The sequence below is a fragment of the Rhinopithecus roxellana genome, chromosome 4 (genome assembly GCF_007565055.1).
Source record: "Rhinopithecus roxellana isolate Shanxi Qingling chromosome 4, ASM756505v1, whole genome shotgun sequence".
Lineage (NCBI taxonomy): Eukaryota > Metazoa > Chordata > Mammalia > Primates > Cercopithecidae > Rhinopithecus > Rhinopithecus roxellana.
This window is the reverse complement of record NC_044552.1, coordinates 124,733,514-124,754,003: the sequence shown is the minus strand read 5'-3', so window position 1 is coordinate 124,754,003 and position 20,490 is coordinate 124,733,514. Positions and strand designations below refer to the sequence as shown.

General features: G+C 39.4%; 1 protein-coding gene across 1 annotated transcript in view; it reads left to right on the top strand.

Moving 5' to 3' along the window:
• ENPP3 (ectonucleotide pyrophosphatase/phosphodiesterase 3) overlaps positions 1–20,490 on the top strand; it is a 98,026-nt gene that overhangs the window by 36,196 nt on the left and 41,340 nt on the right. The window contains exons 10-14 of the mRNA XM_030929638.1: positions 1,442–1,507; positions 2,590–2,662; positions 7,574–7,682; positions 9,926–10,054; positions 10,437–10,468. Of these exons, the coding sequence (XP_030785498.1) occupies positions 1,442–1,507; positions 2,590–2,662; positions 7,574–7,682; positions 9,926–10,054; positions 10,437–10,468 (409 nt within the window). The remainder of the gene's footprint in view (positions 1–1,441; positions 1,508–2,589; positions 2,663–7,573; positions 7,683–9,925; positions 10,055–10,436; positions 10,469–20,490) is intronic.

The window sequence follows — 20,490 nt, the reverse complement described above, 5'->3', positions numbered from 1 at the left end:
GGAGTCACCATTGATTCCTTTCCTTTATATCACTCAAGCAGTCTCTCAGTAAATGCTTTTGGCTCTAATTAAAAATCTAAGTAGCCTGAGAACTTTTTATTACCTCTAGCATTACCACTCTGGTTCGAGCTGTCATCTCTTGCCTGTATTAGCTGCAGTTGCCTCTTTACTCATCTCTCTGCTTCTTATCCTTTATAATCTAGTCTCATCCCACTCACCAGAGGGATTCCTTTAAAATGCAAGTCCAGCCGGGTGCAGTGGCTCATGCCTGTAATCGCAACAGTTTGGAAGGCTGAGGTGGACTGATCACTTGAGGTCAGGAGTTCAAGACCAGCCTGGCCAACATGGTGAAACCCCATCTCTACCAGAAGAAAAAATACAAAAATTAGCCAGGCATTGTGGCACATTGCCTGTAATCCTGGCTACTATGGAGGCTGAGGCAGGAGAATAGCTTGAACCCAGGAGGCAGAGGTTGCAGTGAGCTGAGATCAGGGACTCCTGCAGTGTAGTCCAGCCTGAGTGACAGACGGAGACTCCATCTCAAATAAATAAAATAAAATAAAATGCAAGTCCAATTATAGCATTATTTGGCACCAAAATTTCAGTGGCTCCCTGTGTCACTCAGAGTAAAAGCTTACAAGGCCCTATGTGGTATGACCTCTGGTGTCCCCTTACCTCTCTGACCTCCTCTTCTGCTACTCCCTCAGGTACTCACTCTGAACTCCTTGGTGGACTTCAACATACTAGGCTTGCTTCTGCTGCAGGACATTGCACTGGCTGTTCACCCTCCCTGAGATGATTTGCTTCATGGATCTGAATGCCTAGTCTTTCACTGCCTTCTGGCTCTGTTGAAAAATTACCTTCTCAATATTGTCTTACCCCAGTTATACTTAAGATTTAAAATTCCAAACCACCTTCATCTCAGTTACTCTGCTGTAGTGTTTTTTTTTTTTTTTTTTTTTTTTTTTTTTTGTCCACAGCATTTGTCACCTTTTAATACACTATATACTTTATTTTTATATTAGGTCAATTGTTTGTTACTTGTCTTCCTGCACTAGAATGTAATCTTTGGTTTACTCACTGATAAATTCTGTTTTGAATGAACAAATAGTATCTGTCAATAGATGTTCAGTACATGCATAAGCATAAATTTTAAAAATGGAATTAATGGATCATAATCAATTGTCTTTTATTTTATTTGGGGGAAACTGAAGGAGAGAAGGGTGGGGTGAAATAAAACAATCTGCATTTCATTTATAGTGCTGCAAGTGTATCTATAAACAGAAATCCCTTTGAATAATAGTGAATACCTTTCAGTATTGTGATTATATAGGAACACAAAATGGATAGCTGAAGATATTCACTTTTCTGAATAGGAATGTAATGGAATTATTCTTGATTTGATTCATTTTAAAGAATTATTTCTACTTTATTTTTTCAGAAGTGTCCCATATGAAGAGAGGATTTCTACATTGTTAAAATGGCTGGACCTGCCCAAAGCTGAAAGGTAATGTCTAGTATCAGAAAAGTGCTGGCATAGTGGCATATATATGGATAAAAAATGAAGTTATTTCTTCAATTTAAATTACAATTTTTGGCTATTTTTGAAACAATGTGGCATTGCCTTTTAATGGGCAGTTTTCATGAATTATTCCTGGCTGGGCAGGGGGGTCTCACTTGTGTAATCCCAGCACTTTGGGAGGTTGAGGCAGGAGGATCACTTGAGCCCAGGAGTCCCGGACCAGCCTGAACAACACAGTGAAACCCTGTCTCTAAAAAAAAGTAAAGAAATTACCTGGTCATGGTGGTACACAGTTGTAGTCCTAACTACTTGGGAGGCTGTGGTGGGATGATCACTTGAGCTCAGAAGTTTGAGGCTGCAGTGAGCTATGATCATGCCACTGCCCTTCAGCCTGGGTGACACAGTGAGACTCTGTCTCAAAAATAAAATAAAGGAAATTATTCCTGAGAGCTGGTAACTTTTTGTTTTCGAAAATGTGGTTGACATTATTGAACAACAGAGATAGCGCTAACACCAGAGAGCAGAGGCAAATAGCACAGAACCAAAGCCAGATATGGAAGGGAGCAGAGCTGGGAGCAGGCCTGACACTCAGTTATAAGGACTGACTCCAAGAGCCAGAGGTGCTCCATCAAGCCCATGCCCACAGATTGGAGTGAGCATGGAGGCTCATTGAAGGCTAACCAGGAGCTCCAGGTAAACAGTGCATCAGAAACCAGACACCAGAAGAAAGAACTTAGTATAACAGAACCAAGAATCAGCAAAAAGTCAGAAACCGGGAAACAGAAAGGACTGGGGCACACCAAAACTGGTCTTAACTGCAAGAACAAAACAGAATTTCACAACAGGGGCGTACCAGTACTTATATCTGGGAAAGTCTTATTTACTTCCTGTTAGGAAACCTATCCTTGCTGGAGCCAAGTAGAACTACCGGGTCTGAACAAAGAGGAGGAGGTTAGAGAGAAAGAAAAGGCAATGGCCGGCAAGCCCGAGATCTACAAAATCCCCCAATCCAGCCTGTAAGTTTATCGCAAATTGGTAATATATTTCTGTTTCAATTTTACCCTTAGACCCAGTTTTTATACCATGTATTTTGAAGAACCTGATTCCTCTGGACATGCAGGTGGACCAGTCAGTGCCAGAGTAAGTTTTTTTGTTTGTTTGTTTTAAAAAAACAAAACAATGTAAAATCATCTAACCCTGACCCACAAAACAAAATAGTATTCTTTAACTTCTACTGAGCACAAATGTATTTGATACATACGTAAGATCAAAATAGTTAAAGGTATAAAAGGGATGCCATGGTTCAACTGCCTTCTTAACCATAAAATAGTTGAAATTCTAGAAAGGACAACTGCGTTAATAACTATATCTTGAATCATTTGAAAAACCCTCATTGAATACTTAGATGTGGCACTGTTGTTGCATATAATGAAAACATTAAGGCTAGATACTATACAAACCGATTCATACTAGTGTGGTGTATTTCAGGCTAAGTCACCTGCAAGTCCATTGTGGTATATCCAGCTGTCTAGTCTCCCACAGTTCATTTATAAGTTCCTTATAATTGGATTTAACATGTTATTACCTCAGGCAGAGTTATTTCCCTTCTAGGCTCCCATTATCATTGAAGTGGACTCTCTAATATAAGTTTATTCATTATCTAGGCCATTCTGTTATGATTTTACTACACAAACATAGTCCTTAAATATTGCTTTTAGCAAAACAAGCCATTCTGTCTTCTAAACTCCACTAAAGCCTCTATTGTCATGGACACAATGGAAAGTTGCAAAGGCTGCCATGAGTATGGCATTTCCCCACCCCATGGAAACTCGTTGAGCAATTACCCTCAATTGGAATGCAAGCATATTCGTTCTGGCACCATGCCTTTGCAATTTCTCAGAAAAGCTTTTTTTCCTTCCTTCCTTCCTATTAGGCCAAAATGATTCATAATATAGAGACTTGCTCAAGCCTCACCACTTTTAAGCCTTGGGCCTCTGTTATATTCCTGCACAGCTCTAGACTGTATCACAGAATTGTATGCCTTTTCAGGTTACTCTAAGCGTCAAGTATCTAAAATATATTTACCATGCCTTCTTTTTATGTTATTTTATTTTTTATTTATTTATTTTTTGAGGTGGAGTCTTGCTCTGTCACCCAGGCTGGAGTGCAGTGGTGCAGTCTCGGCTCTCTGCAACCTCCATGTCCTGAGTTCAAGCAATTCTCCTGTCTCAGCCTCCTGAGTAGCTGGGATTACAGGCACGCGCCACCGTGCTAGGCTAATTTTTGTATTTTTAGTAGAGACAGGGTTTCACCATGTTGGCCAGGATGGTCTTGAACTCCTGACCTCAGGTAATCCACCTGCCTCGGCCTCCCAAAGTGCTAGGATTACAGGCATGAACCACCTCGTCCAGCCGTTCTTTTCTATTTTAACTGTTAGCCATGTTTGATATGATTTGTCATTTGAGAAGGGACACTGTATTTTCATTCGTTGCACCTCAGGAGCTGACTTGAGATTAGGCACCATGTCCTTTTTTTCCCCCCATTCAGTGGTCTAGTTTAAAACCCAAGTACATTCTAAGTATAATTTTGAAAAGTGCTGCAAAGGAAAAGATCAAGTTTCCCCCAAGAGATCTATCTAGGCAGTCTCAATCTAGTCTAGAGTAGGGTGCAAATTTGGCCTGGTTAGGAGACTCTCCTTTGAGTGACAAAAAGGAAGCAGAATTTGCAAGTGGGCTTATTGAGGAAGGAGCTGTGCACATTGGAGGAACACATAAAATGAGCAAATGGTCTGACAAACAAATGGCTAGATGGCTCAGCAAGTAGACAGCGTGATCATGGTAAGAATAATAGTAGCAACTCACCCTTATTTGTGCTCTGCTGTGCCAGAGCTGTTGGACAAGCTATGAGAATTATCTCCCACCAATGTCTGCAGCATTGTGAAACAGGGAAGAGGGCTAAGAGGAAGCCCAGAGAAGGAGTCAGGCACCAAGTCCTTGCAGGCTAGAAAAAGTAAAACGAGAAGCATTGTAATAAGGGAGGTGACAGGACCAGATCTGTGTGTGTTTAGAGATCACTTTTATTTTGTAAGAGGAAAAGACAGGTGGGAAGAGACAGGTTAGCTTTCCCAACATTCCAGAAAAGAGATAACAGTGACTTGGACTAAGGTAGAGGCAACCATTGTGGATGGAAGAAGATATAACTGAGATTCATTTAGGAGAAAGACTTGGCATGACTTAGTGTGAGTTGGGTGAGGGGACTGGGGGATCAAGATTGATTTCCTAGTTTCTATCATGTGCTGGGAGGTGGTCCCATTTATATTAATAAGACCACTAAAGGAGGGTAAGTTTGGGGAGATGCTTGTTTTGCAATTGAGGTGCCTGTGTTGTCCAAATGGAGATGTCCAGAAGGCAAATGACTGTGGATTTAAAGCTCAAAGGAGGTGAGATCTGGGATATTGGCAGCATATAGATGGTGCATGAAGGGGAGATGGCCTGAGAAAGCAAAGTGAGAAAATAGAAGGGTTAGGACCAAACGTCACTTAAAACTTGAGGAGAAGAGGCAAATGAATGGAAGTAGAAGGTTTTGTGACTTCTTAATTATTATTTTTAGTTTTAATCACATACCTTTAATCACAGTTAATATGACTTATAAATTGACAGTAAAAAGGCTATTTTAGTTTGTTTTGGCCCATTCACTAAGTGGAAAACTTATCACTCAAACTTAACAAAGCTACTCAATTGTTTCCTATTATAGGAATTTCTTGTTTCTTTTCTTTGGCTGGGTGAGAGTTGGGGACTGGCATTTCATGTTCTATCGAGTGTGTACTTCGTGACAGAATCTGAGTTCAAGAAATATGTAATGGGTTGGGTTGCATGATCCCTTCCCTGCGAGAACTCATGCTGTCCTTGAGAGGCAGACAGGTACACAGATGATTTCAAAACTGTAAAGAGTCCAGTGGCAGCCAGATGCCAGGGTGCTGGCAGAGGACAGAAGAGGAGGGGTTCTCAGTGTGGTTGGGGGAGTGAGTCAGATGACTATGTAAAAGGGGACGTTATGTCATGACAACAGGTGGAAACAGTGACTCTCGCTGGCAAAGCAAAGTGCGGGTCACCCTAAGACTGAAGGCCAGGAAAGCATCTTGGAGTTGATGATGGATTGAGCAGTAGGTAGAGAGCGGCTTGTGTTCAAGTCCTGCACTGTCCCTTATTAACTGAAGGACTGTGAACATGTCACTTAACTTCTTTAAACCTCAAGTTTCCTGACCTTTACAACTGACCATTCCAGTAGCTCCATCCATGAATATTTGCTGTGAGGATTTCAAGAGACAATGCACTAAAGATCTTAACTCTATCAGGCTTGTAAAATTCTTTCTCAAAAAAAGAAAAAAGAGGCAATCATTGTTATAACAGTACTCTGAGAGATAAAACATTTCTTTCCCCAGTCCATTGCTATTATGCTTTCTTATTCTCTGGGAAACACACACACACACACACACACACACACACACACACACACAGAAAATTTACATCAGTGAAATTTACTTAAACTTTATGTCAGTTCCATAAATTATATTCATAAAGTGTAGAAAATTTAAAAACACAAAGCAGTGAGTATAAACAATAAAATAAAAATGAACTCTAATTCTACTATTTAGAGACAACCACTGTCAATAGTACTTTGATATATTTCCTTTTAATTTTCTATGCATGCATGTTTACTAAGAAATGCTAAATATATTTCAAAACAAAATCAGGATTATGCAATATGTATATAATTTGGTTTTCATTTTTAATGCTTAACATTGTTTGTGACTATTTTCCTATGCCATTGTTTTTTTTTTTTTTTGTCGGGGGGGGATGGAGAGAGGGAGTTTCGCTCTTTCACCCAGGCTGGAGTGAAGTACTGCAATCTTGGCTCACCGCCCCCCGGGGTTCAAGTGATTCTCCTGCCTCAGCTTCCTGAGTAGCTGGAATTACAGGCGCCTGCCACCATGCCCAACTAATTTTTACATTTTTAGTAAAAATGCGGTTCTGCCATGTTGGGCAGGCTGGTCTCAAACTCCTGACTTCAGGTGATCCACCCGCCTCAGCCTCCCAAAGTGTTAGGATTACAGGCCTGAGTCACCACACCCAGCCCCATTGTTCTTTAAAAGTATCTTTTCATGGCTATAGAGTAAGTCTTCTTAAAAATGTGTCATCATTTATTTTTCCTTGCGGCCAAACGTGTTAGCTCACACCTGTAATTCCAACACTTTGAGAGGCCGAGGCAGGAGGATCACTTGAGCCCAGGAGTTTGAGACTAGCCTGGGAAACCTAATGAGAGCTAATCTCTACAAAAAATTAAAGAATTAGCCAGGCATGATGGTGTCCACCTGTGGTGCCAGCTACTCAGGAGGCTGAGACAGGAGGATTGCTTTAGCCCATAAGATCAAAGCTTTAGTGAGCGGTGATTGTGCCACTTTACTCTAGCCTGGGCAACAGAGTAAGACCCTGTCTCTAAAAATAAATAAATAAATTATTTTTCCTTGCATTTAAATTATAAATCAATAATGTGATGACTGTGTTTGTATGCAAGTCTCCATTTGTACTCCAAGTGTTGACTTAGGACAAACGCCCAGAAGTAGAATTATTGGGTTACAGATGCTGTTTTTAACTCTTTGGAAATCTATTGTCACATGACCCTCTGGAAGGTGTGTGACCTTTAGGCTGTCTTAGAAGTATCTGTCCACTCTTCTCTCTAACTTAGAGCATCACTATGAAAATCTTTACAGTTGGATAGTGTTTGTTGACATTCAGCATGGTTTCACGTATTTATTGGCCAGCAGTCTATCTTCCTTTGTAGGAAGCATGGTTTAGATTTTTGTTTATAGAAATTTAGGGAATTGGTATTTGATAAATATGGTAGCATGGGTGCTAGTGCTGGGCTCTGATGTTCTGTTTCAAAACCAGCAATTTCAGAGACTGAGATGTGTTTAATTTTTACTTGATTAGATAACGGTTTGGCTAATTAAAACAATTCATTATGACAATCTTAACTCCAAATTATTTTTAGGTAATTAAAGCCTTACAGGTAGTAGATCATGCTTTTGGGATGTTGATGGAAGGCCTGAAGCAGAGGAATTTGCACAACTGTGTCAATATCATCCTTCTGGCTGACCACGGTATGCTTTTAAAAACATTCTTATTTTATTATTGATTATAATTTATCACTTCAGGAATCATACACAGATAACAGTGATATTTTAAAATCTCTACTTCTAGACCTAAAGTCTCTTGAAGAAGCAAGGAATGAATTGTGGTAGATTGTGATGAAAAGAGGACTACATTAAATTTTCTAGTTTAATTATTCTAATAGTCCTGAAAACCTACCCATAGACACTATGTTTTGTAAAAGTGGAGTTAATGATATTTAACAGGGATGTGGTTGGGTTTTTATTCAATCTAAAGAGTGCTTTGGGGCCTTCATTCCAGCCATGGTTCGTTCATGTAGATTGGCTGCAGTTTACTGTAACTGGCAAGTTTTGCCACACCGTGTGTATTTTTTTTAGTTATGTAAATAGATGTGTGTTTATTCATAGCTTTTCATCTTTAAAGTTACTGTCACCTCACATTTCTCTACTTGAGGTTAACTCTTGATTTTGATTAACCTGAATGTTAAAGGAAGTGAAACAGTGGGGACACCCTCTCCCACCTCATGCAAAATGCATTCAAACAGTTTTGAAGTACATATGCACTCATTCTACAGAATTTTTTTTTTTTTTTTTTTTTTTTTTTTGAGATGGCATCTGGCTCTGTCGCCCAGGCTGGAGTGCAGTGGGGCGATCTTGGCTCACTGCGAGCTCCGCCTCCCGGGTTCATGCCATTTTCCTGCCTCAGCCTCCTGAGTAGCTGGGACTACAGGCGCCTGCCACCATACCTGGCTAATTTTTTGTATTTTTAGTAGAGACAGGGTTTTACCATATTAGCCAGGATGGTCTTGATCTCCTGACCTCGTGATCCACCCACCTCGGCCTCCCAAAGTGTTGGGATTACAGGCGTGAGCCACTGCGCCCAGCCTCTACAGATATTTTTTAAGTGCCTAGTCAATGCTAGGTACTTTCCTAGATATAGAGTAGATCCTTCCTAGCTAGGGTGTTCAAAGTGACTTCTTGAGGAGGACATTTAAAGTCAAGCCCCAATATCTGTAAAGGGACCAGCCATGGGGCATGAGGAGGAAAAAGAGTGTGTCTGTAGAACTTTTGTTCATATTTTAGAGCATCCAGATAATGGGAAGCATAGTAATGTATTTTTAAAATTTCTAAGGTTGTTCCCTAACACTTTGCCCTATGGTTTTAAAATTAAAGAGAAACTTTTTGTGTAATTTTGTAAGAAATTAATTAAAATAATAATTTATATGCAAGCCAGACACCATGGCTCAGGCCTGTAATCCCCTTACTTTGGGAGGCCGAGGCTGGCGGATCACCTGAGGTCAGGAGTTCGAGACCAGCCTGGCCAATATGGTGAAACCCCGTCTCTACTAAAAATACAAAATTAGCTGGGTGCGGTGGCACACACCTGTAGTCCCAGCTACTCGGGAGGCTGAGACAGGAGAATCGCTTGAACCCAGGAAGTGGAGGCTGCAGTGAGGCTGCATATACCACTGCACTATATATACCACTATATATATAGTGCAGTGGTATATATACCACTGCACTATAGCCTGGGCAACACAGCAAGACTATCTCAAAAAAAAAAAAATTATATGCAGTCTGAAAAATCTTCAAATAAAAAAAGTTAACTACCAGATTTTTTTATAGCACATACTCTTTATATAAATTTAAATTACTTTATACTTTTTTTTGAGATAGAGTCTTGTTCTGTCACTTAGGCTAGAATGCGAGTGGCATGATCTCGGCTCACTACAACAGCCACCTTTGAGATTCAAATGAGTCTCATGCCTTAGCCTCCTGAGTAGATGGGACTATAGGTGCACGCCACCACACCACCATGTCTGGCTAATTTTTGTATTTTTTGGTAGAGATTGGGTTTATCATGTTGGCTAGGCTGGTCTCGAACTCCTGGCCTCAAGTGAGCCACCCACCTCGGCCTCCCAAAGTGTTAGGATTACAGGTGTGAGCCACAGCCTAAATAATATACTTTTAAAAGTAAGAATTACTTCCATTAATCTATTATACGTTGAACAAATGATCTGTTTATAATACCCATCTGTGCTTCCCTCAAACATGACCCTTCCCCACTGCCACAATTTTCTGCCAGAGTAAAGTAATACACTGAATTGCGTAACTTCTCAGTGAAACTTGGTTTGAGATCTGTAACATAAAATGTCTTCTATTTGACATGACGGAGATCAACTGTTGTCATTTATATATGTTCAGTGGATTATTGTGATTATTTTTTGATTAAGGAATGGACCAGACTTATTGTGACAAGATGGAATACATGACGGATTATTTTCCCAGAATAAATTTCTACATGTACGAAGGGCCTGCCCCCCGCATCAGAGCTCTTAATGTACCTCATGACTTTTTTAGTTGTAAGTATGAAGACACCTATATGAAAAAAAAAGGGTAAAACTGAAAATGAATAACCGTGGTTCTCTAATTCTGAGAGGAAGTTGGGATTATCAGACCCCCTACTGACTTCTTGAGAAGACCACACAGAAACAAGTGGGCAATTCCCATGCTTAAGTACATTCTATAAAGTCTATGGTAATATCTAATATTGTTAAGTTGAACTATATCCTACTGTGTTCTCAATGCTAAAATAATTCTTTGCTTGAAATAATTTTTAATTTAATTTTATCAGATCATAGTTACTAATAAGTGAATGTATCAAATTCATCTGAGTGGTTCACGTTCTTTGCATTTGTTTGTTATCAATTGTAATGTCATTTATTTCTTTTTCTTTTGAAACAGTTAATTCTGAAGAAATTGTTAGAAACCTCAGTGTAAGTATACAATATTCTTAATACATATATTTAAGTTAATGCAATGACCTTAATCTGGGTTTTTGAGAAATTCATATTTTATATTTCTAAGTCTAAGCTACTTGGAATTTATTTTTTAAACCTTCCATCAACATTATTTTATATGCGTATGAGTTGCTTTTATCTTAGTTGTTTTCATTTTGGAGCAGACACATCCAAAGAAATTAGTCTGCAATAATAGTAGCACTAAATCCTAGCTTATATTGAAAGGGCTGATGTCCCATTCAAAAGGGTGCCGTTAGCTTCAGGTAGCATCGTCTTTCTCATTTTTTGTGTGACTAATATAAGAGGATAGTGAATTACACCCCTTACAGATCTTTCTTTTTTTACAAGTCAAAAAGATAATCTCTTTACTCACTACTATAATTGCAACTGCTTTTGATTGGTTCCCACATCCCAAATTGTAAATAAATAAGTAGAGAAACTTCCAGATATCTTAAAGCAATATTTTTGAAAGTACAATTCACTACTCCTGGAGAGACCTGGAATGGTCTTCTGTAATAGTTTTGTTATTTATTTATTTATATTTATTTTACCTTTACAATGTTTGCTTTTATTCACTTTTTAAAAAAAAAATTCAACTTTCATGTTAGATACAGAGGGTACATGTGCAGATTTGTTACATGGGAATATTGTGTGAGTCTGAGGTTTCTAATATGGAGTCTATCGTCCTAGTAGTGAGCATTGTACCCAATAAGTAGTTTTTTAACGCACACACCTCCTCTTCCCTCTAGTAGTCCACAGTGTCTGTTGTTCCCCTGCTTATGTTAATGTGTGTTCAATGTTTAGCTCTCACTTATAAGTGAGAACATGCAGTATTTGGTTTTCTGTTCCTGTGTTAATTTGCTTAGGATTACGGCCTCCAGCTCCATTCATGGTGCTGCAAAGAACATGATTTCATTCTTTTTTATGGCTGCATAGTATTCTATGGTGTATATGTACCACATTTTCTTTATCTAATCTACTATTGTTGAGCACCTGAGTTGATTCCATGTCTTTGCTATTATGAATAATATAGCAATACACATATGAGTGTATGTGTATTTTTGATAGAATGGTTTATTTTGGCGGAGGGGTATATACACAGTAATGGAATTGCTGGGTAGAATCATATCTCTGTTTTAAGTTCTTTGAGAAATCTCTAGACAGCTTTCCACAGTGGCTGGCCTAATTTACTCTTCCACCAACAGTATATAAGTGTTCCTTTTCTCTGAAGCCTCACCATACCATCTATTGTTTTTTGACTTTTGAGGGGTGGCCATTCTGACTAGTGTGAGATGGTATCTCATTGTGGTTGTGATTTGCTGACAAAAACAAGCAACTGGGAAAGGACTCAATAAGCGGTGCTGGGATAACTAGCCAGCCATGTGGATGCTGAAACCAGACCCCTACCTTTTGCCATATATAAAAATTAACTCAAAATGGATTAAACATTTAAATGTAAGACCTCAAACTATAAAAATCCTGGAAGGCAACCTAGGAAATACCCTTCTTGACCTGGGTCTTGGCAAATAATTTTTGGCTAAGTCCCCAAAAGCAATTACAGCAAAACAAAAAATAGACAGGTGAGACCTAATTAAACTAAGAGCTTCTGCATAGCCAAAGAAACTATCAAGAGAGCAAACAGCCTACAGAATGGGAGAAGATATTTACAAATTACACATCCAAGAAGGGCCTAATATCCAGAATCTATAGGGAATTTAAACAAATCAACAAGCAAAAAACAAATAACCCCATTAAAAAGCGGGCAAAAGAAATGAAGAGACACTTCTTAAAAGAAGACATGCAAGTAGCCAGCAAACATGTGAAAAAATACTCAGCTTCATTAATTTTCAGAAAAATGCAAACCAAAACCATGATGCAATAGTTTTTATAGTTAAATATTTAAAATATATTCACAAATATACATCTGCTACATGAAATTCATGAGTTCACTATTGTTTGCAATGCGACTACAACTATTTGAGTACAAGGGGTATGCAGCTACAGGCTTACCTTGGTTTATTGTGCTTCACTGCATTGTGCTTTGCAGATGTTGCATTTTTTACCAATTGAAGGTTTCGTGGCAACTCTGCATTGAGCACGTCTATCCAGTGCCATTTTTTCAACAGCATGTGCCCACTTCGTGTCTCTGTCTCACCTTTTGTTAATTCTCACAGAACTTCAAATTTTTCATTATTATTATATATGCTCTGGTGATGTGTGATCAGTTATCTTTGATGTTACTATTGTAATTGTTTTGGGACACCCTGAATCCTACCCACAGAAGATGGCAAACTTAACAGACAAATGTTACGTGAGTGCTGATTGCTCCACAAACTGGCTCTTTCCCTTCCCGTCCCTCTCCTCTCCTCTGGACTCTATTCCCTGAGGCATAACGATATTGAAATTAGGCCAATTAGTAACACTACAATGGCTTCTAAATGTTAAAGTAAAAGGAATAGTTATACATTTCTCATTTTAAATCAAAAGCTAGAAATGATTAAGCTTAATGACGAAGGCATATTGAAAGTTAAGATAGGCCAAAAGCTAAGCCTGTTGCACCAGACAATTAGCCAAATTGTCAAAACAAAGGAAAAGTTCTTGAAGGAAATGACAAGTGCTATTCTAGTGAATACATAAACAATAACAAAGCGAAACAGCCTCATTGCTGACATGGAGAAAGTTTTGGTGGCTGGAAAGAAAATCAACCAGCCACAACAGTCTTTTAAGGCAAAACCTAATTCAGAGCAGAACACTAACTCTCTTCAACTTTATGAAAGCTGAGATGGGTGAGGAAGTTGCAGAAGAAAAGTTTAAAGCTAGCAGAGGTTTGTTAGTGAGGTTTAAAGGAAGAAACCTTCTGGCCAGGTGAGGTGACTCATACCTGTAATCCTCGTACTTTGGGAGGCTGAGGAGGCTGGACCACTTGAGGTCAGGAGTTTGGAACCAGCCTAGCCAACATGGTGAAACCCCATCTCTACTAAAAATACACAAAAAAAATTAGCCAGGCATGGTGGTGGGCACCTGTTATCCCAACTACTTGGGAGGCTGAGGCAGGAGAATTGCTTGAACCTGGAAGGCGGAGGTTGCAAGGAGCTGAGATCACGCCACTGCACTCTAACCTGGTCAACAGAGTGAGACTGTATCTAAAAGGAAAAAAAAAAAAAAAAAAAAGAAGCCTTCTTCATAACAGAAAAGTGCAAGGTGAAGCAGCAAGTATTTGTGATGACATAGAAGCTGCAGCAACTTATCCAGAAGATCTAGCTAAGACCATTGATGAAAATGGCCACACTAAGCAACATATTTTCTTTTTTTTTTCTTTTTTTTATTATTATACTTTAAGTTCTAGGGTACATGTGCACAACATGCAGATTTGTTACATATGCATACTTGTGCCATGTTGGTGTGCTGCACCTATCAACTCATCAGCACCCATCAACTCGTCATTTACATCAGGTATAACTCCCAGTGCAATCCCTCTCCCTCCCCCCTCCCCATAACAGGCCCTAGTGTGTGATGTTCCCCTTCCCGAGTCCAAGTGATCTCATTGTTCAGTTCCCACCTATGAGTGAGAACATGCAGTGTTTAGTTTTCTGTTCTTGTGATAGTTTGCTGAGAATGATGGCTTCCAGCTGCATCCATGTCCCTACAAAGGACACAAACTCATCCTTTTTTATGGCTGCATAGTATTCCATGGTGTATATGTGGCACATTTTCTTAATCCAGTCTGTCACTGATGGACATTTGGGTTGATTCCAAGTCTTTGCTATTGCGAATAGTGCCACAGTGAACATACGTGTGCATGTGTCTTTATAGCAACATGATTTATAATCCTTTGGGTATATACCCAGTAATGGGATGGCTGGGTCATATGGTACTTCTAGTTCTAGATCCTTGAGGAATTGCCATACTGTTCTCCATAATGGTTGAACTAGTTTACAATCCCACCAACAGTGTAAAAGTGTTCCTATTTCTCCACATCCTCTCCAGCACCTGTTGTTTCCTGACTTTTTAATGATTGCCATTCTAACTGGTGTGAGATGGTATCTCATTGTGGTTTTGATCTGCATTTCTCTGATGGCCAGTGATGACGAGCATTTTTTCATGTGTCTGTTGGCTATATGCATGTCTTCTTTTGAGAAATGTCTGTTCATATCCTTTGCCCGCTTTTTGATGGGGTTGTTTTTTTCTTGTAAATTTGTTTGAATTCTTTGTAGGTTCTGGATATTAGCCCTTTGTCAGATGAGTAGATTGCAAAAATTTTCTCCCATTCTATAGGTTGCCTCTTCACTCTGATGGTAGTTTCTTTTGCTGTGCAGAAGCTCTTTAGTTTAATTAGATCCCATTTGTCCATGTTGGCTTTTGTTGCTGTTGCTTTTGGTGTTTTAGACATGAAGTCCTTGTCCATGCCTATGTCCTGAATGGTATTATCTAGATTTTCTTCTAGAGTTTTTATGATATTGGGTCTAATATTTAAGTATCTAATCCATCTTGAATTAATCTTCATATAAGGAGTAAGGAAAGGATCCAGTTTCAGCTTTCTACTTATGGCTAGCCAATTTTCCCAGCACCATTTATTAAATAGGGAATCCTTTCCCCATTTCTTGTTTTTCTCAGGTTTGTCAAAGATCAGATGGCTATAGATGTGTGGTATTATTTCTCAGGACTCTGTTCTGTTCCATTGGTCTATATCTCTGTTTTGGTACCAGTACCATGCTGTTTTGGTTACTGTAGCCTTGTAGAATAGTTTGAAGTCAGGTAGTGTGATGCCTCCAACTTTGTTCTTTTGACTTAGGATTGTCTTGGCAATGTGGGCTCTTTTTTGGTTCCATATGAACTTTAAAGCAGTTTTCTCCAATTCTGTGAAGAAACTCATTGGTAGCTTGATGGGGATGTCATTGAATCTATAAATTACCTTGAGCAGTATGGCCATTTTCACAATATTGATTCTTCCTATCCATCAGCACGGTATGTTCTTCCATTTGTTTGTGTCCTCTTTTATTTCACTGAGCTGTGGTTTGTAGTTCTCCTTGAAGAAGTCCTTTACATCCCTTGTAAGTTGGATTCCTAGATATTTTATTCTCTTTGAAGCAATTGTGAATGGAAGTTCATTCATGATTTGGCTCTCTGTTTGTCTGTTACTTGTGTATAAGAATTCTTGTTATTTTTGCACATTAATTTTCTATCCTGAGACTTTGCTGAAGTTGCTTATCAGCTTAAGGAGATTTTGGGCTGAGATGATGGGGTTTTCTAAATATACAGTCATGTCATCTGCAAACAGGGACAATTTGACTTCTTCTTTTCCTAATTGAATACCCTTGATTTCTTTCTCTTGCCTGATTGCCCTAGCCAGAACTTCCAACACTATGTTGAATAGGAGTGGTGAGAGAGGGCATCCCTGTCTTGTGCCAGTTTTCAAAGGGAATGCTTCCAGTTTTTGCCCATTCAGTATGATATTGGCTGTGGGTTTGTCATAAATAGCTCTTATTATTTTGAGATATGTTCCATCAATACCTAGTTTATTGAGAGTTTTTAGCATGAAGGGCTGTTGAATTTTGTCAAAGGCCTTTTCTGCATCTATTGAGATAATCATGTGGTTTTTGTCGTTGGTTCTGTTTATATGCTGAATTACGTTTATTGATTTGCGTATGTTAAACCAGTCTTGCATCCCAGGGATGAAGCCCACTTGATCATGGTGGATAAGCTTTTTGATGTGCTGCTAGATTCAGTTTGCCAGTATTTTATTGAGGATTTTTGCATCGATATTCATCAGGGATATTGGTCTAAAATTCTCTTTTTTTTTGTTGTGTCTCTGCCAGGCTTTGGTATCAGGATGATGTTGACCTCATAAAATGAGTTAGGGAGGATTCCCTCTTTTTCTATTGATTGGAATAGTTTCAGAAGGAATGGTACCAGCTCCTCCTTGTACCTCTGGTTGAATTCAGCTGTGAATCCATCTGGTCCTGAACTTTTTTTGGTTGGTAGGCTATTAATTATTGCCTCAATTTCAGAGCCTGCTATTGGTCCATTCAGGGATTCAACTTCTTCCTGGTTTTGGAGAAGTTGGGAGAGTGTAAGTGTCCAGGAAATTATCCATTTCTTCTAGATTTTCTAGTTGATTTGCGTAGAGGTGTTTATAGTATTCTCTGATGGTAGTTTGTATTTCTGTGGGGTCGGTGGTGAAATCCCCTTTATCGTTTTTTATTGCATCTATTTGATTCTTCTCTCTTTTCTTCTTTATTAGTCTTGCTAGCGGTCTGTCAATTTTGTTGATCTTTTCAAAAAACCAACTCCTGGATTCATTGATTTTTTGGAGGGTTTTTGTGTCTCTATCTCCTTCAGTTCGGCTCTGATCTTAGTTATTTCTTGCCTTCTGCTAGCTTTTGAATGTGTTTGCTCTTGCTTCTCTAGTTCTTTTAATTGTGATGTTAGAGTGTCAATTTTAGATCTTTCCAACTTTCTCTTGTGGGCATTTAGTGCTATAAATTTCCCTCTACACACTGCTTTAAATGTGTCCCAGAGATTCTGGTATGTTGTATCTTTGTTCTCATTGGTTTCAAGGAACATCTTTATTTCTGCCTTCATTTCGTTATGTACCCAGTAGTCATTCAGGAGCAGGTTTTTCAGTTTCCATATAGTTGAGCGGTTTTGATTGAGTTTGTTAGTCCTGAGTTCTAGTTTGATTGCACTGTGGTCTGAGAGTCAGTTTGTTATAATTTCTGTTCTTTTACATTTGCTGAGGAGCGCTTTACTTCCAATTATGTGGTCAATTTTGGAATAAGTGTGATGTGGTGCTGAGAAGAATGTATATTCTGTTGATTTGGGGTGGAGAGTTCTGTAGATGTCTATTAGGTCCACTTGGTGCAGAGATGAGTTCAATTCCTGGATATCCTTGTTGACTTTCTGTCTCATTGATCTGTCTAATGTTGACAGTGGGGTGTTGAAGTCTCCCATTATTATTATATGGGAGTCTAAGTCTCTTTGTAAGTCTCTAAGGACTTGCTTTATGAATCTGGGTACTCCTGTATTGGGTACATATATATTTAGGATAGTTAACTCTTCCTGTTGAATTGATCCCTTTACCATTATGTAATGGCCTTCTTTGTCTCTTTTGATCTTTAATGGTTTAAAGTCTGTTTTATCAGAGACTAGGATTGCAACCCCTGCTTTTTTTGTTCTCCATTTGCTTGGTAGATCTTCCTCCATCCCTTTATTTTGAGCCTGTATGTATCTCTGCATGTGAGATGGGTCTCCTGAATACAGCAAACTGATGGGTCTTGACTCTTTATCCAATTTGCCAGTCTGTGTCTTGTAATTGGACCATTTAGTCCATTTACATTTAAGGTTAATATTATTATGTCTGAACTTGATCCTGTCATTATGATATTAGCTGGTTATTTTGCTTGTTAGTTGATGCAGTTTCTTCCTAACATTGATGGTCTGTACATTTTGGCATGTTTTTGCAATGGCTGGTACTGGTTGTTCCTTTCCATGTTTAGTGCTTCCTTCAGGGTCTCTTCTAGGGCAGGCCTGGTGGTGACAAAATCTCTAAGCATTTCCTGATCTGTAAAGGATTTTATTTCTCCTTCACTTATGAAACTTAGTTTGGCTGGATATGAAATTCTGGGTTGAAAATTCTTTTCTTTAAGAATGTTGAATATTGGCCCCCACTCTCTTCTGGCTTGTAGAGTTTCTGCCAGAAGATCTGCTGGTAGTCTGATGGGCTTCCCTTTGTGGGTAACCCGACCTTTCTCTCTGGCTGCCCTTAACAGTTTTTCCTTCATTTCAACTTTGGTGAATCTGACAATTATGTGTCTTGGAGTTGCTCTTCTCAAGGAGTATCTTCGTGGCGTTCTCTGTATTTCCTGAATTTGAATGTTGGCCTGCCTTACTAGGTTGGGGAAGTTCTCCTGGATGATATCCTGAAGAGTGTTTTCCAACTTGGTTCCCTTTCCTACTCACTTTCAGGTACCCCAATCAGTCTTTTCACATAAACCCATACTTCTTGAAGACTTTGTTCATTTCTTTTTCCTCTTTTTTTCTTTAGACTTCTCTTCTCGCTTCATTTCATTCATTTGATCCTCAATCGCTGATACTCTTTCTTCCAGTTGATCAAGTGGGTTACTGAAGCTTGTGCATTTGTCATGTATTTCTCGTGTCATGGTTTTCATCTCTGTCAGTTCATTTATGGCCTTCTCTGCATTGATTATTCTAGTTATCCATTCTGCCATTCTTTTTTCAAGATTTTTAGTTTCTTTGAAGTGGGTTCATAATTTCTCCTTTAGCTCTGAGAAGCTTGATGGACTGAAGCCTTCTCTCAACTCGTCAAAGTCATTCTCCATCCAGCTTTGATCCGTTGCTGGCGATGAGCTGCGTTCCTTTGGAAGGGGAGATGCGCTCTTCTTTTTTGAATTTCCAGCTTTTCTGCCCTTTTTCCCCATCTTTGTGGTTTTATCTGCCTTTGGTCTTTGATGATAGTGATGTACTGATGGGGTTTTGGTGTGGGTGTCCTTCCTGTTTGTTAGTTTTCCTTCTAACAGTCAGGACCCTCAGCTGTAGGTCTGTTGGAGATTGCTTGAGGTCCACTCCAGACCCTGTTTGCCTGGGTATCAGCAGCAGAGGCTGCAGAAGATAGAATATTGCTGAACAGCAAGTCTACCTGTCTGATTCTTGCTTTGGAAGCTTCTTCTCAGTGGTGTGCCCTGCCATGTGAGGTGTGGGGTGTCGGTCTGCACCTAGTGGTGGATGTCTCCCAGTTAGGCTACTCAGGGGTCAGGGATCCACTTGAGCAGGCAGTCTGTCCATTCTCAGATCTCAACCTCCGTGTTGGGAGATCCACTGCTCTCTTCAAAGCTGTCAGACAGGGTCGTTTGTATCTGCAGAGGTTTCTGCTGCTTTTTCAATGTAGAGGAAACAGCCTTCCATTGGAAGAAGATGCCATCTAGGACTTTCATAGCTAGAGAAGAGAAGTCATTGCTTGACTTCAAAACTTAAAAGGACAGGCTGACTCTTTTATTAGGGGCTAATGCAGCCGGTGACTTGAAGTTGAGCCAATGCTCATTCTGAAAATCCTAGGACCCTTATGAATTATGCTCAATCTACCTGTGCTCTGTAAATGGAAGAACAAAGCCTGCATGACAGCTCACCTGTTTATAGCATCCGTTTCCTGAATATTTTAAACTCACTGTTGAGATTTTCTGTTCAGAAAAAAAGATTCCTTTCTAAAGATTGCTGCTTACTGAGAATGTACCTGGTCACTCAAGAGCTCTGATAGAGATGTACAAGGAGATGGATATTTTCATGTCTGCTAACACAAAATTTATTCTGCAGGCCATGGATCGAGGAGCAATGTTAACTTTCAAGTCTTATTCTTTAAGAAATACATTTCATAAGACTATTGTCATAAATAATACCTCTGATTGATCTGAGCAAAGTATTATAAAGTGAAAACCTTCTGGAAATGATTCACCATTCTAGATACCATTATAAACATTTGTGATTTGTGGGAGGTCAAAATACTGGCATTCACAGGAGTTTGGAAGAAGTTGATTTCAACCCTCCTGGATAACTTTGAGGGGTTCATGACTTCAGCAGAGGAAGTAACTACAGTCGTGGTAAAAATAGCAAGAGAGGCCAGGTGTGGTGGCTCACACCTGTAATCCCTGCACTTTGGGAGGCCAAGGCGGGCAGATCACGAGGACAGAAGATCGAGACCATCCTGGCTAACATGGTGAAACCCCATCTCTACTAAAGATACAAAAAATTGGCTGGGTGCAGTGGTGGGCGTCTGTAGTCTCAGCTACTCGGGAGGCTGAGGCAGGAGAATGGCATGAACCCGGGAGGCGGAGCTTGCAGTGAGCCGAGATCGCGCCACTGCACTCCAGCCTGGGCTACAGAGCCAGACTCGTCTCAAAAAAAAAAAAAAAAAAAAAAAAAAAAAAAAACAAGAGAACTAGAATTAGAAGATTAGAAGTGGAGCCTGTAGCTGTAGCTGTGACTGA